A 27288-nucleotide genomic window follows, 5' to 3' on the forward strand; every position below is an offset into this window, starting at 1 on the left:
GCAATTTCTAAGCGTTAATTAAGTCTCGGTGGCTTGTGACTCCAAGAGTGGAATCGTTTGTTCCCAGTGACAAAGGAAATCTGGGGAAATTCACAGTAGAGTCCCAGCAGGGCAGATTTCAGTTTGTCGTTCTTTAATTTGAACAATATTTGGTTTAGTTCATAGGAATTAACGCATACATATATCAGTAGCTGCTTAATTTTCAGTTTTGCTATAGCCAGTAAGCACTGATGCAAAAGACTGGCCATTTACTTCATCAACAATTCTTCTTCTGGATCAAAACCAAACCCTGTTCCCACATTAAAGCCAATGCAAAAACCTTTACCTTCAAACTTGCACCTTAAGCTTCTCCCCACTTACCAGTAGCTGACGGCAATCACACAAAATTCTGCCCCCATGCCACAAGCTGAACACTTTAGTCTTCCTTTCAATAACAGATACTTAAAGGGTTTCAAGCTAGTACTTGCACAAGAGCATGATCAAGTGACTAACTAATAATCCTCCTCATCATCCTGTGAGGACCAGTACTGATTCCCAAGATTCTTCCCCAATTTTCCTACAAAGAACACAAGCATTTCTTATGTTGTTGGGCTTTCTCAGAAGCAGTTACTAGCCCTTTGCTAGTTGAGAAACCTCATTGCTAATTGCATCTTTTCCCCTTCTTACCCATGCTTCCAATTTGAAGTTATTCTTGCAACAGATCCCCCTCTTTCAAAAAAGGGCCTCCTTCCCTTAAAGGAAAGATTTCTTTCCTTATTTTCTGTCAATGGAGCTTTTTATTTCACGGTATTTGCACTTCAGAAATAGGAGCTGTTTAGTGTTACTTCTTCATTTTCCTACAATCAATCGCATTCACACTCGAATCTCAGAAGGTACCTTCAGTGATATGCCCATTAACAAGCTAATTTGACTGCAAGTGCTTCTTCACCAAATGAGAGTAACTCTTCCTGACGTTATCCATCTGACACCCTTCCTGAGTGCTTACAGCGCTTTTACTTCTTAAAAAAATTCTAGTTACTTTTCCCGAAAAAACTTTGGGCCCCAGGCAGTTCTTCCTTTTTTTTTTTTTAATCCAAACAGAATCAAAGAGCAGATACCTCTCTGCTCAGACTGACAGCTGCCCTGTCATTTCAGTGAAACAGCCTGTGACACAGCGTGATCAGACATCACCTTGAGAAGAGTTCTAGATACATGACTTCATTTTCCTCAGTGTCCTTTTAAATTCATTTCCCTAAGTGCTGACTTGCAAGTAGTCATCATGAATGGAAATACTGGCTTCACAGCAATACCTGAACAAATTTGCACGGTATACTTTTCAAACCTCCCTCCCCACCACAAAACTGCCAGGACCATAAATTCAGAAATTCTGATAGCCTATTTGTGAAATCCTAACACAGTAAATATTCTCACAGACCAATGCCTTTAGCAGCAGTTAATCCTCTGATCCCAGGTAACAAAGTAAGCATGAAGCATAATGAAGGGCATGATTTTGGCTGTGGCTTGTTATTTATTTCTTTTCTTAAATTGTCCATATGCTAGAAAGAACAAAGAAAACCCTGCCTGGTGCTCAGCAACCCAGCAGGAGTTGGGAGCTTTTCACCTTCTCTCTCTCAAAGTCGCAAAGAAAAGTCTGGATTTGGTCTAGGACCAATTCAGAACCAACAACATCCAAGATGCCGCTTCCAAAAGTGCTGATGTTGAAGCAAAACCAAAGAAACCCAGTCACTGGGCCAAAGTGACAGAGAACTGACATGGGGAGAACAAGAATGTTCTAGCTGGGTTTGGTGCCGAGTTACTGGCATGACTGGCACATTATACACGTCATTGATAACCAGAGAGGCTATTATTGCTGCACTAACACAGAGCAGAACTGCAACAGCTTTACCTTCTTTTCTACAAGGAATGTCCTGTGTTGCCTCTTAGGCCCATCAAGCACATCATGTTATGCAGCTTTGATGGTAGATGTAAGATTCCTAGAAGTAAAATAAAACGAGGTATTTCCATTTAAAATGTGTATTAATTCAGAATAAGTACCATACTCTTGGACAAATTAAGAATGGCACTGAACTCAGAAGACACTGTATTACCCACACGGGGTTTCTCTTTAACACACTTTACGTCTAAATTCTTCATCCCCTCCTCTCCCTGATAGCACAGCATGGCAGGTTCCCTCAATAAAGTGATTACCTGGAGGATTTAGGTGGAGCAAAAATAAGAAATCCTTCATTAGCATCTCCTGTCTCCAAAAGTGCTGTTCTGTCTTAACTGTCAGTTGCATTTACACCCAAACTCTAACCTAGCCCATTCTGATAAAGCCCAGTGACAGCACCACAGCTAGTCAAAAAGAAGGACCATGGAAAGTGAATTAAATCCGCCAGCCAAGTGTGAAGAACAGACCTTTGGCACTCCTATTTCCTCCCCCAACTCCTTCCCCGGGGCACACACTCCCATTTATAGAGGAGGGGTTCTGTAATAGGCATTTCAAGCCACTCAGTGTTATTTTCCAGACAGTTTTCTCCACACTGGATCCCTGATGGAAGTAATGTCTGTAAAATAAAGTGACTTGTTTGCATCTCTTCCTCCAGGGCTGACTGAATAGACAAAATTCATCCATAGGAGGAGAAAATGATTCCAACGCAGAGCGAGAGAGTCCAGCATCTGAAGGTGGTTGAGAAGGTAGAGCTATCGCTTTGTGTAAGAAAAGCGAAACATGACAATTGTATCAGGAAGAGTGGGAGGGGGCGAATTAGGCAATATTGCCACACCCACCCGCTAAGAAACAAGGGAAAATTTCATTTGCTGTAAGGCACACACTGTTTTTTTGTTAAGATCTGCTTCTCCTTGGTTATTTCCAAAGGGGAGTAATAGTTACAGCCACTTGGGGTGCGAGGGGGTGGAAGGAATGCCTCTCTGGTTGGGGAGGTTCATAAGATCTTTTCCGAATCTCTGTTAATTAATAGCAACTTCTTGCCCTAGTAGTTTATAGACTTACTGCTGGACAAACCTCAGCCACGGCATCTCCTGTGAAGTGGATCCAGTTCCTTCCAACCCACAGCCATCCAGAGCACTTCAGGGAAAGGAAGCTTACTTGGCTGCACAAACAGCAGAGTTTCAGAAGGCCACAAACTTTGCTGGGTTCAGTCCTGGAAAAAGTTCTCAGTGCACAAGAACTGTGGTATCAGGGTATCAGGGAAGCACACGTAGCGCTCCCATGCTACTCAGCCATGAGCTCTCTATGCATTAGTCACTTACAGGCATAGTTGGGATGTCAGCCCCAATTCTGCCCTCTGGGCAGCCCCCAAGGCCCAGATACAGTCTAGACCCAAAATATTTATAAGTCCTTGTCATCCCATTGACTTACTGAGGTTTCAGCACCAGGATCTTAGCAAAAACACAGTCGGAGACACGCTGTAGCACAACTTGTCCATTCCTTCCCCTCTAAAACTCATTTTCCTGCCACACCATCCCATCACTCACACTGAACTGCATTTCCCTCCAGCCCAGTTCTACTTGTAAGGCACCTCCTCACACTTACGAACAACACATACAAGTAATTCATGTATTTGCATGTCTCAACTGGGTAGAAACCCTGAAGCAACTCCGAGCAGGTGAGCCTAGAAAAGGCGTCAACAAGGCCATACAGCTCTGGCTTCAGAATTAACTGAAGGCAAACATGAAAATCTGGTCCCAGTGTAAAGGCTTGAATTACTTACTGGAACAAGTGTTTTTGGTGCATGGTGAGGCTGACAGATCACCAGCACTTCCAGAGCCGATAAACTTTTTGACTTTTTTCTCAAAAGGCTCTCAGTGCTGTTACTACACAGAAAAGCCTTCTGCTATAGGGTTCTGTGTGGGACGTTTTTCTCACATACTTCAGAGCATCATGGATACAACATCACCATTATTACTTCTAGATCTGTTACTCTCATGCTCTAGGATATGAACATTTCCAGGCATTTAAAAACTCATTGCATTAATGAATCTGACGGTATTTCTGAAATCCGTAAATCTTCCACAAGCATCACCGTGAATTCCTCGTGCTTAGACTCCAGGCTACTCTCATACTACCTTTTTAATCCAGAAACAGTCCAGTAAGCAAAAAGTTACATCCTGTCAGTAGCAGAAAGCTTCTCTTCGGCTTCCACTCCTTCAAGCAGTTAGGACAGGGGGAATTATATCTCTGTACTTTTTGTTACAGGATAGCTCATCAAAGTTTAATCCTATTTACAGCAGTTGGGGTATATGAAATGATCCATCCCTCAACTTAGCCACAGCTCTGTCCTTAAACTGACCGAGCTTTAAATAATATTTGGTGAAATAAAGCAATGCTTATCAAGATAATTACTTCTCACCTTCACAAATGGGTTTAATGTTTGCTTCTTTTGCTCTTCCTGCCACAGACTTTATTTCCATAGATGGTTTTGAAATCAGCTTTATCTGTTTTGTAAGACGGCCTTTGAATAATAAACAATGATAGCTACCACATGTGGCATCTCCCATGTTAAAATCTTATCTCTTAAAAAAATGAGAAAGATTGTGCTGAGTCATAAGGAATCTATAGATGATGGTAAATTCAATGTAGCCTACAGATACATAAAAATTTGTTACAAATAAAAAGCAAATAAAATTAAGTCAAAAAGCCAGTATGATCTGCATGCGATTAGACTCGATATTTTTCCAATTATTTTCTTCAAGATGCAGTTTTGCTGCATGATGAGAATCTTCACAGCAAGAAGTTCCCATGCTATCAAGTACATTTTTATTTTAATTTTAATGTGTGTGAAGATTATCACAAACGTCTGCGACACCTCTTTTCAAGAAATCAAACTCCTATAGTTGTAGACAGCAACATCCCTTTTACAAATGATTAGCATTGTCCTAATTAACCCTATTGAAGCTCAGGTGGCATCTCTCCTTGCTCATGCCTGAACAAAGAAAATAAACCAAACAACAAATCAAAGCTCTGCTTTAAACTACTAAAAGAGGAACTTTGCCCCCCCCGCCTCTGTTCTCTTTCAGTATCATTCCTTCACCCTTGGAGGAACAGTAATTGTCCTTCGGAGTAGGATAGATCTGACCTCTCCAGAGTTACAAAAAAAGACTGCAAGTTGTCAAGAGAGGAAGGAACACATCCAGGCCTGAGGACGGGCAAGCCACAATGCATACATATCCTGCCTGATATTTTTACAGCTACTGAGTTACACTTCCATGGTTAGCTGTACCTTACGCTTCTTTCTACTTTTGAATCTCCTACATGCTTTTTCAGGGAGTCTGTCTTGTCCTGTCTTTAAGGATCAGAGAGCGAATTAGCTCATTAGAACTTGAAAATTGCTGCTCATAATTGAGTTTTCTGGCACAGAGCCCTTTTTTTTGAGGCACACAATACAAACAAGAGACCATCCTGTCAGGGTTAAAAAAAAAGCAGAATACCAAACCATATGTGCCAAAGTTACTTAAGCTTCTCTTTACCGTTTGCCTTTTGTACTGCACATGCCATCTGTTTTGATCAAATTATTTTGTTTCCATTAGACATTCTACTACCATGAAGGGCTGTGTAAGCAGACAGAATCCTCTCAAGAGCTCCATTAAGGCTGAAATGATTGTCTGCCTCCTTCTTCTAAGCAGCCTTGTTACAAATTCCAGAAATGAGAGAACACTTCTCCTCCAACTTTTGCATTTTGCTTTAGTTTACTTTAAAAAACAAACAAACAAAACTACTTACAGGCAATTGATATATTGGCAGTTTAGCATGATTGCACCTAACCAACCCATTTTCTTTCCTGTGCCTGAGGATACAGCTAGGATGTGTTTCTTTTTGTGCTCCTGGATAGCCACTTCAGCAGCCTGGATACCACATTCCCTCACTTTATTTTCAGTTAGAGAATCAAGCATTAAGAGCCCTTCTTCCCCAAAGAATGTTTTCTGTAGCTACTGCAAAGTCATCTCGTGCTTTGAGAAACATTTTGCATTAATGCCAATACCAAGTCTCTCAGTTATTCATTAAAATGTACCTCTATTTGCAGACTTGCTATTAAGTGCGACAAGCTTAAGTCTGCTTAGAGGAAGATACTGCGGGTGAAGCACTTCAATCATTCCTTTAAATTACTCATTTTAAACTATGCTGAAGGGCTTGTTAGCATAAAGAAGGCTACAGCTCTCTTATCAAGTTCATGCCTGCCTTTCAGTCTCTTAAGGCAGAACAGATTGATCATCCTCCTTTGGGGAAATGGGATTCAAAGATAAACAGACTGCTAGTGGTAGAAACTGTTGTGGAAGGGCTGATGTTAGTAGACTTAGAGCAGGGGCTTAAGTAACCGTCACTACATTTCAATGACAATGCCATAAAAAGCATCATGCAGAGTCAAATTTAGCATTCTGTTCTTCAAAAAGATGCGTTTAATCTCTGAGAGTCCAAAAGACACAGATTTTCAGCACTTTCTGAAATGAGCAAAAATCCTATTTTGCTAATTCTCCATCACATTTGTTTCATTTTTGCAGAATAATCTGTTAATGACTTTACACCAGTCAGCCTCCTCTTTCCTACTAGTCCAGCTTCATTTCGAGTTGACAGCTGTAACTGTGCTCCCCACCCCGCCACTCCATGGAGCTGTCAAGACATCTGGATTGAGCCTGGGTCTCAGATCCCATAAGATTTTAAACTCAGGGATTTTAGCAGTATCTGGAAAGAGTTGTAATCTGGACTCAGATTACATGCAGAACATTCTGCAGAACCTTCTCTATCCCTCCACTCCTCAAGTGCACGAGATGATTGCTGCTGCCAGCTGTCACCAGCCATCCAGGCACGCTGACCTGACCCCCGTGTATCAACTCAAAGTTTTCCCAATAGTTTTGGAGCCTCCCTCAAGCTCCACCTTTACAAGCTTTCAAATTCAGCTTCCAGAGGACCATGAGAGCTAAAGAAAGAGTGGAATTTCTTACAAAGAGTATGCTACATTTGCAAAAATCCACATTACTTGGACACACCTCCACAACAATAACCAACATCTGCAGGCAGAATTCCTCCCTCTGTTTCCCCCACACTCTGTATCTCCATATCTGCAGACTGTCCACCCACTTTACCTCACCACTCCTGCTTCATCTTCCTAGCAATGAATGCCTGCCCCTACAGTCCCCCTCAAGGGAGTTCCCTGAAACTAAGCAAGATCTAGCACACTCTCCCTAATGGCCTCTTGGACAACTTCAAAGTACCACGAGGTGACACGTTGCTTAACAAGAGTCCTGTCACTCTGAATGTAACTGGAGAAAAAATTGATTCTTTGTGTTAGAGCCAGCCTCCTGGTGGAAACTGATCTGAATGGAGGCCCATTGCAATGGAGCCTGCTTAGCATGTCTCCTATTTGTAAGATTAAACCCTTAGAGCCAGCAAAGGAACAAATTCAATGCAGTGTCCAAGCCAAGATGCATCCCAGGGCCACAGTGTGCTGCAAAGGACAATACAGTTCATAGTGAGACTCTTTGCAAATGCATACAATTGCTTACCTAACACATTTTGAATACTCTTACATCAAATACATTCTTACAAAGATATTCAGTCATCAATTTCCACTGTTGATGACATGGATTAATCGCAACAATACATCTAAAAGAAGTGGGGGAACACCCAAACGTACCTCATGACTGAGGTTTTGTCTGCATTTTCAATTTCAGGCCAGCCTGACATGCAGTCATTGTCAAAGCTCTGTCCAGGGCACAGATCTCATGGAGTACTCCCTGTTTGCATCTCAACCCTGTTGCTGTCCCAAACACCTGCAAAGGCTCTGTTGCCCATGAGAAATGTCATCTACTGGACAACTTATGGCTTGCTTATAGGTGAAGGAGGCCATGACAACAACATTCAACCCCACGTATTTATCTTCTTGCTGCTGCTATCACACCAAATGAGATAACTTGGATAGGCAATTTTCCACAAATCTGTTATACAAAAGTATACAGTCCGAATAATGAGCCGACACCTTCCAGGTTACCGCCAGCTCCTGGCAACAAAAACTCTCTTCAGAAACTGAGAAGCCCTAAAGGGCAGGCCTAGCTAACCAAGGGGCCATCTCAAAAAAAAAAAAAAAATGCATCACCTATTGTAAGTACTTATCACAACAATGTCACTGGAAAAAAAAATCCAGAGCACATGACTTTGACACATGCTCTCACCCAGAAAATGCTAGTAATGAAGCTTCCACCGCAGCCTCCCTACATGAATTCAGTTAACATACACAAGGTTGGAGCTTCCATTGCTCCAGAACGCAGGCCCAGGAAGTACACACAGCCTCCTGATCTCCTCACGTACTGCTATCAGCACCAAGAGGGCAGGACTTCCTCAGAGGACCAACTGTTAGCAGTTGATGTCTTCTGTCACGACCTGTACTGTCCAGAAACCAAGAGCCTGCTTAGGTCAGTGCTTTCCCTCTGCACACGTGGTGCCCTGCTATTCCCCATGAGAAGGAGGTAGGATGGGCCCCTGTTCCTGTGGGTTAGGAACGACAGAGGGACGCAGGGCTCGCTCTTAGCGATTCCAGACCACCGCCTAGGTGCACCTCTAGCAAGGTACAGAGGAGGTTTAACTGCTATGGGGCCTAGATCTATTCTCCAAGGCTCTTTCCAGTGGGCCTGCTCTGGGTCTCAGCCACAGTTTACCTGTTTTTTTTTTGTTTGTTTGTTTGTTTGTTTATTTTCTCATCTGCACATCCCCTCAGTTCCTACAAAATAATGAACTCTCCTAAGTGCCCCCCCCCATTCACCACAAAACTCGCCAAAGCTAAACTTAACAGCAAGTCAGTTTGTTTGAGAGCGTTTTGAAAGATGTGGCAGAAGGGCTTGGCAGAAACCTTTTGTGGGTTATATCTCAGATTCCCCCAATGAGGGTTGTGGCGAGAGGGGTGGGGAGGAAAGAAAAGCTGCTTATCCTCTTTCACTAACCCCCCAAATCCAAAGATGTCTTTCTCGTGTCCCCTTGAGAAGACTGTATCCATAGATGCTTCTCACCATTGCTGCTTCTGTATAGCCATTACGTGGCCCGTGGAATATTTTTTCTATAACCATTAGAGTACCACAGTTGCCCTCAACTGGTTTCCAGATCCACTGAATGAAAGCTCCCCTCCCTTGCACAATGGATGTACATTTTCATTTTTAAGTCAATCGTCATGTCAGCAACAACTCAGAGCAGAAGCTTTCATCAGCTAGCATAGAAAAAAGAATTGTCTGTGGAAAGAGGAATCTTTCCACAGGGAGATTCTTTCACTCCACCTTCCACAAATTACAAACTGGCTTGCCACTCTCAAAGGCACAGTACCGACCCAAAAGCTCCTATAAAACAACATCAGAACAGCTACATCTTTGTAGTACTGAGGTAATGAGTTTGACACCCTCGGCTGAGTCTGCCATCAGGAACAACTTTCCTCTCTGTCAACACTGCGAGCAACTGCTTGGCAAATCGGAACGGTCGGCTTCCCCAGATAAGGCAGCTCCTTCCTGGAAATGGAAGGCAGAGCTGCCTTATCTCAGGAAAGGAAAGAAAAAAGGTCACTCTTCACTAAGTGGCAAAGTTCTCACCTTGAAAGCTCTGCACCTTGATTGGCATGGAACAACTGAGGTCATGGAACTTTTAATCAGATGCCTGCATAATTACTAAATCGTTATTAATTATATCAGAGAGGCAAGACCTCAGAGGGAAGGCAAAGCAAACAAAGAGCCCAATGAAGCCTCCTCTGTTGTTGGAAAAAATTGGTAATTAAAAGTCATGAGTGCACCGAAGAGCGAGAGAACAGCATCACAGTCACTGTTCAGGACTCAGAAGTGACTTGCATACAGAACAGCAGGCTTGCCTCCCTGGGGAAATTACAGAGAACTGCATTACAAGCAGAGAGTACAAAAAAAGGGGGTGGGATAGAGAAAGAACCACTCCAGCTTTATCAGTAGCTTTCTATGCCCCACAGAGAGGGACAACACTGCTAGTCCATCCCAAGTTCGAGAGGTGCCTTCCCCGTGTTTCTGGCAGCTCTGGAAAGACTTTTCCCATCCTTATACCACGAAGAGCTCCCATACTCAGAAGCACACGAAAGAATGAGGCCTTGTGTTCAACTTAGTCCAGTCTGCACACAGCCCTTGTCCAGGAGCCATTTAGCCCTTGTACAAACAAAGATTACTCCAGTGAAAAGCCTTTATTTACCTCAATGACCTGATCTCTGCTTTCATGATTACTCTTTCCCCTGAGGCTGTCTTTCAAATGATTGCTATCAAAAATTGAAGAACTTCAATCTGCCCTTAAAAAAATCCAAAGAAGAAAGAACATTGTGGCCCTGCACACACCACAATAAATCATACCAGGCAGTCAAGATCCCTACTGAAACCAAAGCAAGCACTTTTGCTTATCAGTCTATGCGAAGATAAATGGTGAACTCCTTTCCTATACCAATGATATGACATGCTGTCTCAGGGCACTGAGACATTAGAAATGGTTTCAGATGAAAAAGGTGCCGCCTTACCCACCATTTGCAAGAAAACACAAGAGTCTCTCTGATCTGCTATATAGGTAGTCCTATACATCTAATCCTAACGACAACTGCATGCAAGAAGTGGCAAGCCTGGGTTGAATCCCTCAACAGATCAGTTTAGATAGATGATGAGACCATGTTGAAAACAGGCACTCTCATGCACTCTGCCCTCGCCACATACAAAAACAGAAGCACAAAACACAACAAGCCCAAAGAGAGCAGTTTACAAGTCCAGAGATCAGACCAGAGACATTTTCTACTCCACTGCTCCTAGTACTAGGACTTGAAAAGACAGATGTTCAAGCTCCTCTAAATAAAAAAGTCTCTCATTTAAAACATGAGAAAGAAGGAATCAAAGGTAACTACAGAAGTAGCAATGTAATTTATGGGAATCTGCAACTGAATTAAAATCTACTAACAACCAACTTCTTCTAAACAGCAGCCATTTGATTGTGCTCTACTTTGGAGGTACCTGAATCATATAAACTTTTATTGAAGTGCATCTGGTCCTTCTTTATCTATCCCTTTTCTGAAATTCCGCTGCTTGCCAGTGCAATGCCCTTTCACTGCATCAGCCTTGTCTTAGGAATCCTCTTTCAACCGCTGAATGCTAGGCCCCGCATGAAAGAACTGTACCTGTTGAAAATATCTCCTGACACCTTCTGCAGGTACTGAAGTGCATCGGCCACCTGCTGAACAGCCTCCTCCCTGCGCAAGTCCGGCTGGATCAGGGGCACGGAGTACGTCTGTCCTTCCAGGAAGTGCTTCTGGGCTACCGTAGTCATTGTGCCTAAAGGGAAGTGCAAAAAGGTCATTACAGTACACACGCTTCCATTGTATCACAGCCTGTATTCAGGGACTTCATCCTCTGCTCCCCGAATTATTTTGGGAAAGTGCTTACAAGTGAATTAGTGAGCTGAAGAGGAAAGGCCACAGTAAGGTTTACATACTGGATTTTTTTTTTGTAAGAAATCTAACACAGCTACAGTAGAAGAGGGAGTCTTTTGCTTGCCTGAATGGATCTTGGGAGCCACAGCTTTATTTTTTAATGTGACAATTAACAAACCTCTGCTCAGTATTATGCTGAAAACAAAGGCCACGCTTTGGAGCAAAGTCAGTTGGCTGGTGATGGGATTCATCACAAATAGCCCTGTCCGCTCCTCCCATCCTTGCACTCTTGATGGATATGTTTCAGGTCATTCAACCCCATTAGCAAAATGCAGTATTTCATTTTACACTTCTGCTCCAAGAAACACAACTGCTGCTCCCTTCCAAGAACAGCAGCTAGAAGAATTACAGGGCATGCATGTGCACACACGCCCTTGGCTCCAGGTAGGTTAATGAGACTTCTTCCATTCTGAGGCTCCCAGGAGCAGCTCATTGCTCCTGGTGACCGGCTTGTTCTTTTGTAACTGTCTTCAAAGAAGCCTCCTCATTTCAGGATCCTTTCACATATAAAACCTAAGCAGTCACTGAAATCTTTCATTTACCTTCAACACACACACCAGAGCAGTACGCGCGCTCCCTGATGCAACTGGGCCAAGAGCACTGCTCCACGAGGCAGTCAGGAAAAGGCTGCGCATCATCCTTGTTGCCATCCTCATGGCTTTGCTTATACCTCCCTCAGTTGTGACCCCAGAGCCTGCCTCCCATGCTTTTTCACAAAAATAACAAGTTCCTGGGACACAGAGGAGAGTATACGAAAGAAATGTGTTTCCCTGAGCATATTAGAAAGTGCAAGCTCACAAAAACGTATGTTTGGACAGCCCGATCCAACAAACAGGTAAAGTGCCCATACATTCTTCTGATTGAAGCTTTGCCATTAGACTGACACAAATCCTTTCAAACTTGTTTTCTTTGCATGTCTTGCTCACTCAGACTGTAAAAAACCCCCCAGTCTACAGCTGCTCGTTATGAGGTTTCATCATGCAGGGTGCTGTACATCAGTGCGAGAAAATACTCGTTAAGCTGAATACAAACAACGCAAAGCAAGATCAGAAAGTAGGGTATGAGAAATGGGCAGATCTATCTCACGGCACAACACATCCCCCCTTGTGGCACCGGAGGTTCACAGGCACTAGTCCAGGGCACACTGCGGTTTGCAAACAGCAAGGATCGTGGCACCACTGGTAATGACAGAGGAAGGCTTTCCCCCTTCCCAAGGGAGGGCCTGAAGAGCGGGCTAGGAAACACAGAAACACGAGCTATACTGGAGGAATTCACAAAACGAGAACCTGAAGAGATAGTTACAGCATAACCCAGCACTTTAACAGGTGAAAATTACAGGGGTCTTCGCACATTCTTTACTTTCCCTGTCTCGCTTCACAAAAGGAACAACTATCAGATTGCCTTGCCTGCAGCCATCCCCGCACATTTATGCAGCACCATTCACCCTCTGACTTTGTCCTTTCTGATCCTACCACAGCAGATGAGGAAAGACTACCTGTAAATGTGATGCGGGTCACTTCTGTTTGTTTTTCATTAAAAAAGAATCATCTGAAGGGGAAAGGAACGAGGAAAGCTAGGAGCCTTTCCACAGATAACATCTGCAAAATGAAGCCCAGCCATCCAAAGCCCTGGCGCTGCTGCAGGAAGCCTAGACCCATTCTGTTTCCCTTCATGCATCGCTGGCAGCCAGGCTCTGAATCCATACTCTTTAGCGGCAGTGTTTGCACACTGATTAGACTTCTCGACTGCGCCTATTCAGCAGACGGGAAATTATTATTTTGATTTGTAAAGCATACAAGTTAATCTGAGAAGGAGGACAGCTAATTCTGCGATGGCATTTTTTGATCTGCTGACCAGAACCAAGCCTGAATCCTTTTGCTTTCAAATCTGTTCTGGGACTGCCCAAGTGGAACAAAGAGGCAGGCTAATGCAGCGAGCGTGCAGTTACAAGATACTTTGGCTTTGGCAGCAAAATAAGGCTATGATCCATTCTGTCACCAGTCAAAACACATTTGTTGCATCAGTACTGCTGATTTTTGGGATGCCTACTTTAAACGCAGATCAGCTCAGTGACCCAGCTTACTGCAGCTGGATAAACTGCTGTAATTGCCCAGTCACCAGCCTGGGTGGGAAGCAGGGGTGAGAAGGGGACTTCTTAAACTTCCTTGACTAGCAGAACCATGGCACCCTGCTGCGCAGGATGACAAGGGCAAGCATTTCACCCCTGGAGCCAGATGAGGTTACCTGGCCCAGTATCATTTCCCAGATTCTCACCAGTCCTTGGTCTTCCTGTGACTGCTCTGAAGCCAAGCGCCAGTCAGCAGCTAACTTGACAGATGCTCATCCCCAGAAGCAGCACTCCCATAGCCCCTACCAAGCCGTTTCTCTCCTGGCACTCAGAAGCCACAGACTGTTCTTCAGGCCCCAGTGCTCCCTTGCAGAGAAACAAACACGCTCTAGTGGGGTAAAGCAGGAAAAACCCAGGGTGTTCCTGTCACAGTTTGGCTGTCAGTAAACTTCAGCTTCACAGGTTCTCAGCACAGCCTCTCACATGAGCTCCAGATTCTCACCTTTCCTAAAAAAAACACACACTAGAGAGATGTGGCAGACTCTGTGGGAACTGCTGTCAGATACAAGAGACTATTCTTTCTGTGCAGGGTAACAAATTAGAGATTTAAAGCAAGAAAGAGCAAAGCCAGCAACAGCCTTCTAAATGACCAGAAGGGCAAAACCCTGTGGTACAGATGTTATTTATTGCTGTTTGCAATCAAACCAACCGGGGAGGCACGCCGCTTTTACAAGCACTTGGAGTAAAGGACTGACCGTGTGCTTAGAATGAAAGTGGGATTGCTTCCTCCAACAGAGAGAACTTGCAGGAACAAGGAAGAATTTAAGGGGAAAGATTCAAAGTATTACCAGCTGAAGTCAGGAAGGAAAGCAAAGACCAAGTGTCACTCAGCAAGTCTGACTCTTCCTTTATCTCAGCCTTCAGTGCACGGAGAAGGAAGCAGCCAATTTCCTCACCGCGCTCCGTTATCAGAATTAGGCGTTACATAAAAACAAAGTGCTGCAGATTAGAAATAGCTCAGCTTCCCACCCTGCCCAACGGATAAGCCAAGCCTTCGCTTAACATACACACCATATCTTACACCTGGAAGCATCTTCCAAAGCTGGTTTCGGTATCACTCCAGAATCTTAAAGAGGGAGCTAGTGTGTGTTTGCACAAAGCACTGCATCCTGGAATTAGGAAGGCAGAACAACATGAAACCCTGATGCTATAGTCAGAAATGGGCACATAAAACCCCAAAGTGAGCATGGTTCAGAAAAGCAGATGTCAGATCACCCGGGAGATTTAATCGTTAGTGGTACGACCACCTGTGGGTCACACAAAGCACAACAAACAGCAAGAAGGCACTTCTTTTTCTGTGATCAAAGAGGCTCCGGAGAAGAGCCGCAGTATCTTGGGGCTCTAGCCACTTCTTATTCAATTATTTTTCCTATGTCAAGCTTCATGATCAAGACAAATGTGTTCTGGTGTTATATAATAACCTCATTTGCCTTATTAAGTTGCAAAGGAAGAGAAAAAGGTTGTTTTCTCACTGCACCATCTGCTTACGCGCTCCCGATTTGGAAGTTCTGACTAGAGCTAGGGATTGCTCACATTTGCACTTCTGCCTTAAGCTGTCTGCGCCTTTAACCTCAAGTAAGCCGGGATAAAGCTTGTCAGGGCTGCTGGCCGCCCTCTGTGCTCAAAGCTGGTCTCTCCGTCTTGGTTCCAACGTTCACACTAGCAAAGGGAAACACAACATCATTCTCCCACAGATTGTCTCACCTCTCCAAGAAAACTTACACCAGCATAGGTAAGGGCTGCGCATTCCAGGTATCAGCAACCGGTCATGCTGTTCAACCACCACAGCCAAATCTAATCCTCCGATGGCTACACAGATTTGCAGCTCTCTGAAGCCAGAGAAGGAAGCATACAATTCACTGCTCTAAGCACAGAAACACTCCCCCTCCTTTGCTAACCTCTTGCATTACTTCCCCCTGGACCTAAGAATAAAACTCCTTATGTTGTGGCTAAGCCCAAGATATTTTGTTACGGAGCAGACAGAGCCTGTAAAAGAAAGAAAACTCCTCCAAGTTCTTCAGAAAGTAATACTCTGTGGAGGACCATTCTCTGACATGATTATCTGCAAACAAACAAAAACTCTCACAACCTTATAAAACCTTATTTTTTCGAGGGAATATAAACAGAGGCAAGTATTAATAATTCGGCTCCCCTCAACACAGGCAGCGACTGTAAAGCTACATACAAGCACTTACCAGATGCATACTTAGCAGTGAAAATAAAGAGAGAATAAAAGCAAGCCACCAACAATACTTGCTTCCTTAACGTGCTCCGAGGGGTCAGGGGAAGAATAGCACTTAAATACTCTGAAAAAAAAAAAAACACTAAAAAATCAGTGTGTGTTCTTCAAAGATAAAAGAGCTGTTTCAGCAACTACTGTGCTGCTGCTTCTGTCACTGCACTGGGAAGGCAGCACGAACTAACGGCCTTTAATTCCTGTGTGCAGTTGCAGCTCCGAGAAGAACTGAGAGGCTCTCTCCAGCCCTATGCCTCTCCTTTGTAGGGCGCTAATAAAAGATCAATGACCGCCTGCAAGGACACAGAGACCAGCAGTACGCTGTAAAACACAAGTCAGCACACCTCCACCACATGCTGCTGCACCACCACCAGGATGGTTCCACACTGGGAATAACCCGTAGTTTATTTGGGACTTGGTCTAAGATTAAACACCCAGAAGATGGAATAGAGACAGGCTTTGGGCAGAGCTTATCACAATCAGTTTCTTCTCACAGAGGAAAGTCACGCCCATAACTTGGTTCAGGGTGAGATGTTGTCCCCAGTTACTCACTGACATTAATGTCTTACACGTAGTGCTTTGAATCAAGTGTACCTGGACAAACGTTGTCCCATCCTGGCTGACAACAGACCTCGGTTATTCTTACCTTCGTCTGCTCTAATCCAGTGCACATCAACTCATGGCTCTCAATACCCCACGCCGATTTCAGTGCTCACAAAGCTCTAATCAGCAGTAGTGTCTGCTGCACGTCTCATCACGAACTTCTACTACTGATGTCTTACACTGTGGCAGACTGTAGTACTGCAGTGTACTTATACTACTACATCATCCTCATTTTCTGCTTTCTGTACAGGCTTCCCATAGAATTTCAAATCATGAACAAATCTGCTGGTATATTCAAGCTACACCTTGGCTGTAACAGCAGCTTGCCACCCTAAAAAAATGTATCATAATGAACTCCTCCAAAGGAAAAAAATAAATAAAAAAGAGAATTGGATCACCTTCCCCTCTGCAGATAAAGCACATTCCTGTTATTTTACCTGCTGTAAAACCATGGAACTGTGTTAGAACAAAAATCTTATAATGCTAGAAAAGCAAAACATGTCATTGCATATGCTCCCCTGAGCGTATGGGCAGCATAAGGAGATGTGTGTACCACACTCACAGACGCAGACACACAGCTGAAATGAAAGCTGCAAGTTGCCTACGCTCTGGTGTCAGCGCAGCACAAGAGCCTCGGAGCAAGCCCTTTTTACTGAGCAGCAAGTGACCGTTCTGCCCTGTGGTGGCATTAACTGGAGGACGTGAAATCTAGTCCTCCAGCACAGCGGAGGGCAGATAACTGAGTGGTCCTGAGTAGGAGAGCAGGAGGTATTTCCAGGAGTGAGGTGAGAGTTTCACCACAGTCCCTGTGTTAAGTCAACATTACTTATTTTTTTTTTTGAGGGGGGAAGGTTTGGAACAGCAGGGAAGGGAGGAGGAGAGAAGCACTTTGTTAAGTTAAAAGGATGAAAAGTCTATTTATATTTTTTAATTAAACATGTTCTACAGTGTTATTAAGCAGCAATCAAAGATGCAGATGGTACTGATTTGATTGGTGAGAGGTGCACTGTGCTGAATATTAAGGAACTCTGCCCCTAAAAATAGGTCTAATCACCATCTGAAGGCTGGAAGGCTGTGATGAAAGAAGGCATTAATAAGACCATAATTAGGCCCCGTAGCAGGCTGTACTCCACCAGGGCGCTCATGTTACTAGACATCTCTCATAGTAGCATCCCCAAACTCCACTGCAGACATGACTGTTTTGGCTTTCAGGACCTCCAGTCGCTATTTCAGACAAAGCTATGAAGAGTGGGGCTTCTCCATCTTTACGGGCTTGGTGCCCGTTAGAATTTACTTCCCAGTGCCATTTCTGGAGCAAGAGAGCTCTCAGTTCCTGCTGTGCCCACCCTGCTCACGCTCAATCAGTGAATTAAAGTGGGCAGCTGGAGCTCCCCAGCCACAAAGACTGGCAAGTGGTGCTAGAAACTGAGGAGCTTTAGAAACTCTCACTCTCCCTCCTGCTGAAAGGAAATGAAGACATCATGGCCAAATCTGCATGACAAAGTTAACTTAGGGGTAAAAGCCACATCTACTCCAGTGCTCCAGGTTCAGAGGGTGAGATACTGTAGTGGGTTAACGTGGCAAGGTTTTGGTAGCAGGGGGCCATAGGGGTGGCTTCTGTGAGAAGGATCTAGAAGCTGCCCCATGTTAGGTAAGGGCCCCACTGCCAACCAGAGCTGAGCCAATAAGTGATGTTGTTTGCGCCTCTGTGAGAGCATATTTAAGACAGGGAAAAAAACACTGTGCCACACAGCAGCTGGGAGAGTGAGAGGAGTGAGGAACAGCCTTGCAGGCGCCAAGGTCAGTGGAGAAGGAGGGGGAGAGGTGCTCCAGGTGCTGGAGCAGAAGTCCCCTGTGGCCTGTGGTGAGGCCCATGGTGAAGCAGGCTGTCCCCCTGCAGCCCATGGAGTACCACGGTGGAGCAGGGTTCCACGCTGCAGCCTGTGGAGGAGCCCCCAGTGGAGCAGGTGGACCTGCACCAACGGAGACTGCAGCCTGTGGAAGACCCCTGCCAGAGCAGATTCCAGGCCAGACCTGCAGCCCGTGGAGAGGAGCCTATGCAGGAGCAGGTGAGCTGGCAGGAGCTGCTGCCCGTGGGGGACCCAGGTTGGAGCAGTTTGCTCCCGAGGGATGGACCCTGTGGTACGGACCCATATCTGGAGCAGTTCTTGAAGAGCTGCTGCCTGTGGGCAGCCCACGCCAGATCAGTTCAGCAAGGACTGCATCCCGTGGGAGGGACCCCACAGCACAGGGGACGAGAGTGACCGAGAAGGAGCGGCAGCGAAGAAGCGCTATAGACTGACCATAACCCCCATTCCCCCACGCCGCTCGGGGGAAGGAGGTGGAAGAGGGTGGATGGGGGGGAAGGTGCATTTGGTTCCTTTCCTTTGTTTCTCGCTTCTCTAGCTCGTTAGTAATAGGCAATAAATCTTACTATCTCCCTATGCTGAGTCTGTTTTGCCCGTCATGATAATTACTGTGCAATTTCCTCGTCTTTATCTCAATCCCTGAGCCCCTTTCATTCTATTTTCTCCCCGTTCCTCTTTGAGGAGGGGGGTGAGAGAGTGGTTGTGGTGGAGCTCAGCCACCTACCTGAGTAAAACCACCATGGATACGTACCCAGGATCATCAACCTCCCACTTCCAGCCTGGCCTTGTGGGCCACTATTCTGCTAGGAACTGGCAGTAGTGGGTTCCGTCACTGAAGCAATCTCACCTCATCTGTCCTAGCAGCAGCTGTGGGAAAAGGAAAAGCTTTTTCTGCCACACTGGTACAAAGCCACTGCTAACCACCAGGCCCAGTGATAAAAGCCACACAGTTCTCCACATCCACGTGGTGTGGAGTCATTGGTACATACGTGGTACCTTGCACATCCAGGCACCACGAGAACATCATGTTGAGCCTGAATGCCAGCTACAGTCCTAGGTGCCTTTTTGTTAGCTGAATACCGCTGCTAACTGCTTACTCCAGCCCAACATACCCTGGGACCTGTACAACAGCTACCCAGGATCCATTCAGTGTGAAGCATACGCTTTGCTCAGCCTACTGACATGTTACTAGAAAAGGTATAAAGGTAACGCTACGAAGATACTTCTGCAAACAGCAAGGGAGCCTCTGGAATGAAGTTTGCATCCCAAAATCAAAGCTGTATACTTTCCAGAGGCAGAACACAACAAATAGGCTGCTTTGGAACAGAAGAGCAGCTTGCTAACACGTTTTCTGTGAACTGGGTGCCTGACAGGAAAATGTCTCCCAGGGCCACGGGCTGTGTCAAAGACCAACAAACACCAGTGGGTACTTCTGTTTGTCCTACTCTGCTCCTCCTGGAATACAGGGCTATCTGTCTGTGATCCTTCCTGATCGCTCAGGACTATCAAAGCAAAAGCACCGGCCTGTCAAAAACCTACGCAGGGCAGTGAGAGCCCAATACTTAAGGCTTCCTTTCTCAAAAAGCCAAAGCCCATTAATATCTTTGGCTCAGAAATTTTGATTTGAAAGTAACAGTAGCTATTGCAGCTACAGAAGACAGTTGAGATCTTGGAGCAATGTGACGTTAAAGTAAAGACATTACCGACGAGTAACTAAACACACATAAACTGGAGGATTTGGTTTCCCACCAGCAGCATCATCTCTTGGACTGGACAACCATAGGCCTGAACCAATCCATTAGCAGGCTCGGTGATCATTCTCAAAGGGAGACACCCTCCTCCCCTAAAAACTACTCAGAGACACTTACATTTCCTGTTTTCCTACACGCTCCTCTGCCCTATTCCACTCAGCATAATGAGAAAGAGTCAAGATTTGAGATCTCAGAGTCCAGCTTTATAATAGCGTATGGCAACTCCTGGGCGAATGGCAAAATACTTGACATTTAAAGTTGGATAAAATAAAATCAAATGATATTAACTCTCCAGAAGGCAGAAATGTTATTATACAGGAATATTTTGTAAATAGAACCTGAACAGTAGGGACTTGAAGAATTCAGAGGGGCACTTCAATCCTCTAAGCTCCACACGCTAAGATGGCCTCTGAGCCACTGGTGCCTTCACAATAACCTCTCCTCCCAGTGCAGAGCTCTGCTCTGAGAAGCGCAGGCAGCGGTCCTCACTGCAGCACCTCACTGAAGCACCGAGCTGGCGGCAGCTCGCTGAGAAAGTCCTGTCCTCTACGCTGAGGCTGAAAACAGCTTCCTTCAGCTAGATTCATACAGCTCATTTGGACGGACAGACGTTGATACCTACAGCTCATCAGATAACCCGCTCCGCTCTTGTCATCCATGCCTCTCATCATTAATGGAGAAAATCAGGTGCTCTAATGAACAATTGCTCTTATTCTAAGGCAGCCACCTAAAATTGTCAAGAAGGACCGTGCTCTCTAATTGCCTGCCTTCTCTTTCTCTCCCTTTTATAAAACAAGGCTAAGCAGCTAGCTTAGCTACACCTACAACGCAGACATTTAAACAAAGGCTGAGAGTCCCAGCCCAGGCATCCTGATGCATCTCTTCATTCAGTTTCCTAAAAGGGAGCACTTTGTTTTCGTATTCCTAAACTGCTGGCTGTGCCAAAAGTCCCTTTGAGGGCCATTTCCCTGCAGTAAGGTCTCTAAAATATTGGAGTGTTCCACAAGCAGGCTAGCTAAAGCACTGCTGTAGAGCTTCCTGTAGAAAATTTGGTTCAGAAAAACGAAGAGCTACTCCATTTTACTATCAGACCACAGCAACAAGTACGTAATTCCAAAACCACTGCACTTTCCTGTTAATTTTCCCTCTAATTCTCTGTTGCAAAAATCAGCTTCAGTCTCCTGCAGAGAGACCTTCGCTGCAGCCCTAACCACTACCACCATATCTTGCTCCCTCAAGCCCTATCCAGCAATGTTATTATTATTATTATTTTTTCCCCACCTTCACTTTCAGTGCCCAACATTCTGGAGTTTTACAGCACTCAGACCCCATACGCACTCTGTTAGCACAAATCCTGAGATATTTAATGCAGGCAACTGCCAATCAAAGCAAACTCAGTACACCAGTTCCGGCCTGGTTTATACATCCAGAAGCAAAGGGAATACTTGCATTTCTGTGAGATGGCAGGAGGGGAACTCACTCACTCACTGAAAGGAATCAAGCTTGGTTTCGTTTGCTAGAAGGAATATCCCTACAAGGTGGCCTGGATGACCAGAGCTGACAAAAAGCTGGGTCAAAAGAACCACCTGGAAAATCAATAACCCGCTAAACAAACTGCTGGATGGACTATTTTCTGGCAAAGGTTATCTTGTGAAGGGGTCCGAGCAGAGCTGATTAGTTGCAGAAATTGCTTTTTGAGTGATAAAAATGATTCTCTTCAAGCTCACACACCACAGATCACAATTTCAGACATAATCTTCCTCTTCCTCTGCACACTATCTTTAATCTCAATAATAATAATAATAATAATAACCTGCTTTGCTTCCAGGCTTATCTCAGTACTGTTTCACCCCAGCCCTCAATTTCTACCCTTCTGTTCCACCACTCAGGCTGAGCATGCATTGACTACAGTTACCTGGTATTACCAAAAGCCAGAAGCCATGCTGCAGAGTAATTCCCAGAGATTATCTGCTGTCGGTTTTCCTGCCAACGAACTTCAGAATTGAGAGAAAAGAACAGCACTTTTTATCTGAAGGAATGAAGATTGAAAACTCAGTTTAGATATCCAGAGTGATAGAAGAAGGACACAGGAGTAGAACAGGCTGTGCTGCTCTGGGAATGCTTCAGGCGTTTTTCTGCCTGAGGGCTCTGGAGGCATGGTGATTTCCCCCAACCAAAGCGTTTCAGGAATAAAGAGGTGTATTGGGCAGCTTCTACATCCCAGCTTTGCTGCTCAGACAAGACAGACTTCATTAAATACCAGGAGAGCTTGTCAGCCCCCTGCCAACCTTCCTAAAAGGAAGCCTAGTGGACAGCTGACTGGAGCACCTCTGACTCCCAGGACAGGCAAAAGCGCAGAAAACCTCTACAAGGACTTGCCAAAGTCAGCTTGCCTCTAGCCCTTGCAAGCCCCTGGCAAGAGCAGCACCATCCACTCCCTTTCTTTTCACTACTCGAGGAGGTCTCCCTTCTTCAGAGAACTGGCACGGAATAGGGACAGTTCTAGCTTCTACCTCATCTGTTCCTGGATAGGTCAATACGGTCTGCAAAACACCACCAGCAACACCCACTGCGCGGCCCAACTGAAATAAATAGGTCATCTCCGGCCAACTCCTCACTGACATTTGCCTGAACCACGTGAAATGCCACTGCCACAGCTGGCACTATCCCACGCTCCTTGTTGGAAGCTAGACTGGAAGTGAGCAAGGTCAAGAATTAGCCTCCTCTCCCCTGGGGTGAGAAGCCTCCAGGAAAATGCAGGTGCTGCCCAACCACTCCACATTTAAACCACACCATAAAAAACCGGGAAAACCCCATCACACTGGGGCTTCTGTTCAGTACTAAAATAAATGCCAACAACGCTCATCAGTGCTGGATGTGGATTCACAATGTTCCTTGCGTCCATCAGCAGCCTTCCTGTGTATGCGCAGCTTGACCTAACTGCCCCGTGGTCTTTTTACTGCTGGCTGACTCACTCTTTATTTTGAACATAGAAAAATTAATACAGTAAACGCATTTATCACAGCAGCATTTGGGTTTGCTTGCAAGCAGTGACAACACGGTTTTATTTAACAAATAATTACATCACCACAGCTACCGGGTTGAGAGTGGGGAACGCTGCCCTTATGCAATTTAAAGGCCACATGTAGTTAAACAGATTTGGCAGTACTCCAGACAGCAAACTGCGTTGATGCCCTGTTGGGCTGGAAGCCTCATGTTCTGTAGTCTGTGGCGTTTGTTGAACTAGCTAATAGCGTAAACATTTGGTACTCGGAATGAGGCAGAAACCCCCACAACTCCGCCACAAGCCATTAGCTAACTTTCTGAGCAAGAATTGCTTAACCCACATCCCAGAGCCCTCCAACTCTCCACCTCGGATGACTTTTCCTCCTGTTCTCTTCTCCTTGCAGGCCACGGCGCCTAGCTGTGTCCCTCCGGGGCAGCTCGGCCCCGAGGACAGGAGCCCAGGAGCTGCGTGCTGAGCCCAGGAGCCCCTGACACGGCTGCCAACGTGCCACTTCCCCCTGCCAGGCCCCACCGAGGGTTCCCAGCCCGCACCACAGCTCAGCTCGGAACTACCGAGCCCAACTCCTGTCACGAACACCCCCTCGTCACCGCCCCCCCGCCCTTAACGGGCGGCTGTTAACGGTCACCGCCGCGGGGTGGGGGTGGGGAAGGGCCCGGCCCGGCCCGGCCCCGCCCCCCGCGGCCCGGCGGCGCCGCTCCGCGCGCCCCTCACCTGCCGCCAGCCGGCCACACCCCGGCGACACTGCCCCGCTTCCGCCCCTACCTGCGCGTCACTTCCGCCCGGCTCCGGACATTTCCCTCGGCCGCTGCGGGCTGACGCCAAGGCGGAGTTGCGCGCATGCGCGCGGGGAGGGTGGGGCGAGGGGCGCGAGGCTCTTGGCACCCCTGAGGGGGCGTCCGCCATGTTTAGGGCCCCTGGGTCCTTCCCTGTGCCCGGTGTGGCGTCCCCTACCCCGCCTCAGCCCCTCACCATGTCCCCCAGCACGGCCACCAAACCCTGCTGGGGGTTCTGTCAGAGCCCCTCAGAGGTCGTCAGAGCGCTGTGTCCTTATAGCTCGCCTCCAGTGGCCTCCATCACAGCACAGTGGTTCTGTGACCCGCTGTGAGGAGCCAGGCAGTAGCTCGTCTCTCAGCCCTCTCCCTGCCCGCGTGCTGCAGGGTCACGGCGTGAGAGGAAATCCCACAGGTGGGCCTTCTGGTTCCCGCTCAGCCGTGCCTCTGTGCCTGGCTGCGTGTCTGCTTCCACGTACCTGCTGCGAAGCACGGCTAACAAAGGGGGAATCTGACTCATGCAACTGCTTGTTTTCTCTCCAGTGCTCGTGTTTAGCGTAGTGCAATTTAAACTTTGACTGTATAAAATAAAGATTTATTTTTTCTTAAATACATTCTCCTAGTCTGTTCCAGTGTTTCTTTTATACTCCCCCTTCTGCATACATTCAAGCGACCAGCACAAATATTCATGGTAAGTGACCTTCAGTCCTGCATCAGTAAATATTCCAGCCACGGTTTGAAGGGGTATATGCTACACGTGATGGAGGTATTTGCGTGCTCACCCACTTCAGGATGAGAAACACTTCTTGGAGATTTATTCAAACAGTTGAAACTTAGCACTATTTGAATAGCAAATACCAGTTTCTGAATGTGTACAGGGAACATTTATAGCATTAAAAACAATGCAGAAGGAAAAAAGAATGAGCAAGCCTCTCCAAACAGTGGGTACATTTGAAGAAATCAGTAACTGCTCATGCATATTCAACCTGACAAAGGGTAAACCCATTACATAAGTTACCTGGTGCAGATTTCTGGCTTGGTCCCACTCCTTTGCAGGGGGAAGCGCAGTCAGAAATGCTTGCCGCGGGCTGAAGCAGAGGAGCGCTGTCAGGCACACGGACCTCCACAGGCAGTCAGCAGCCGGCGGCGGCAGCAGCTTGCCCCTTGCAGAGCCTGCAGGAGGGCTCCGTGCTTGCCCCTGTGATGTTTTAGTGATGGGGCTGGCAAGGCCCATCAGCACAGAGAGCGTGAGGACACAAGGCCTAAGAGCTAAGAACCCGGCTAAGAGCTTTGAGAACTGTCTGTAAGGGAAGGAGGTTAGTGGGAATGTAAAATCCTGCCAAAAACTCAGACAAAAAAGGAGATCTAGTGGAGTCTGAGCAAGGAGCATGTGTGTGGGTGTCGGGACCTGTCAGAAACAAAATAGGGAAGCGGATGTAAGAAGGAACAATCCAATCTATTCTGATCCATTTTTATTTATATACTGCTGACGGAAAGCCCTCGAAATGCTTTCGGCTGCTCAGATAAAAATCCAATTCAGTACATTTATAAAATTCAAGAGAAAGCAAGAGGTGATGGCAGGCTGACGTGGCCCCTTCCCATGTCCTCCCTCCCAGCTATGCTGAGGATGAAGAAACAGCAGGTTTGCAAAATCCCTCAGTGTGAGGCAGAAAGAGAGATAAAAGAACTGGACAAAGGGAAGACAGCGAGTCTTAGGCTGGGAAGACAGATGGATGAGCAGAAGAGCAGCAGGGTACAGCACGAGAAGTGACAGCAGGGTAGCGGTGGACTGGACAAACCACCAGGGAGACTGTGGTAGTGGGTGAAGTGCTGTAAATCGTAGTGAACTCCTGTGTAACCCTGTCACATATCAAACATCTTCGCTGTGCAGACAAGACCTAACTGACTGGGAATGAGTAGGTGTTAACAGCACAGAAATAATCTGGAGGCACATCAGGAGAGCGGCAGCTTTGTGCCACGCTCAGTGCAGCCGTGCAGGCAGGCTGGGGACACGTCTCTGGCTGATGGCTCACCTCAGCCCACACAATTGGCTGCTGGAGGCTGAGCGATGCCGTCCCCAGCCAGTGGAACAATGGACACAGTTCTTTTTGTCTCCTTAATAATGTTTGCATTTCATAACATCTCACTGCGTAATCTTCAGTGTTCCCGAGGACGGGATCCTGTACCAAAGCAAGTGCTGCCCTCGGGGAGCTGACTGACACCTATGGCCGCCACACTCTCCCTTTCTCTGCTTTGCATTGGTAAGTTGCAGCAAATGAAAATAAAACTGGGCAGTGTTTTTTTTTCTCCACTAACAAAAAGAATGCTCATATACATTGCTGCCCAGGAAAGGGAAGATTTAGACGGAGGTCCTTCTCATCGAGTCAGTAAGACACAGTCACAGCGTGCAAAAAGAAGCCCCTAGTGGTGTGCCAAGTCATGCATGACAGCATCCCATGGGCTTTGCAATTAGGAAATGCAGTAACTGCTGGTTTGGAAAATGCCTCTTGCCTTTCCCAGCGTCGTTGCCCAAGTTGATACCAGCAGGAGATACTAGTCAGGCTTCCTGCAAAGAGATCCTGCTTATGCCTTTTCAGGCACTTTGTTCTGCCGTGGCTGGGCAGCAGCTCACACCCTCCCTCAACCTCAGTGCAGACCTGCTTTGTCCCCCGGCCTGTGGAATAAGTGAAAGCAGACATTTCCACTGCTCTTCTTGCAGGCTGCAGAGATGCTTTGCGTGCTCGGCTTTGCTGTCCGTGCCAGCAGAGTCTTCACTGTGAGCAGTGGGGCTGATCCAGAGCAGCTCAGGGCACTTGTTTTCTCCCTCTAGGGTGCTTATTCTGTCTGTTAGCTTTTCCATCACAGTAACATTCAAGCTCTTCCACTACGTCCAGAACTCTTGAGTAAAGGCATATATTTCCTGTAGGCTAGCCTCATTGCAATAGACACTGATCGCTCATCTGTTGTCGTAGCACAGCCACCAATTTATGTGCAAGAGCCAGCCCTTTTAGTTTCACATTATATTTGAACTCATTTTCACTTTTCTGAAACTGCCTTTTTCCACCAGAGTGCTTTTTCTCAAGAAAAAAATAACATCCAACCTTCAAAACATTAAATTAATTTGCTCTTTCTCTTGCTGCAGTATCTTTTACTGAGCAAAGTCACCTTGGGCAAGCAATTAGTGCCTCACTTTCCTCACTAGAAAAATGGAAACAATAATATTTTTCCACCTTTGATATCTTTAGGATGGGAGATATTGCTACTTATTATTTATTATAATGTTTTACATCCAAACTTAATAACATAAAACTCAGAACCTGAAGGGAAAATGTAGAAAAGGAAGGTGAGCAGAATACAGAGTGCTGCTGTGACTGTGTATTTTGAAGATGCCGGAAATTTCTCGTAGTCTGTTGAATGGCGCTTGTCAAACATTCAAGCAGAGCTGGCTAAG

At 46.1% G+C, this 27288-nt stretch overlaps 1 protein-coding gene across 2 annotated transcripts in view; it reads right to left on the bottom strand.

Moving 5' to 3' along the window:
* WASHC1 (WASH complex subunit 1) overlaps positions 1 to 27288 on the bottom strand; it is a 60613-nt gene that overhangs the window by 18091 nt on the left and 15234 nt on the right. For both annotated transcript variants that reach the window (XM_035345313.1, XM_035345303.1), the window contains one exon: positions 11142 to 11295. In XM_035345313.1, the coding sequence (XP_035201204.1) occupies positions 11142 to 11290 (149 nt within the window). In that variant the 5' untranslated portion in view covers positions 11291 to 11295. Of the gene's footprint in view, positions 1 to 11141; positions 11296 to 27288 lie in introns of those variants that run through there.

This window comes from Oxyura jamaicensis, chromosome 1, assembly GCF_011077185.1.
Source record: "Oxyura jamaicensis isolate SHBP4307 breed ruddy duck chromosome 1, BPBGC_Ojam_1.0, whole genome shotgun sequence".
Lineage (NCBI taxonomy): Eukaryota > Metazoa > Chordata > Aves > Anseriformes > Anatidae > Oxyura > Oxyura jamaicensis.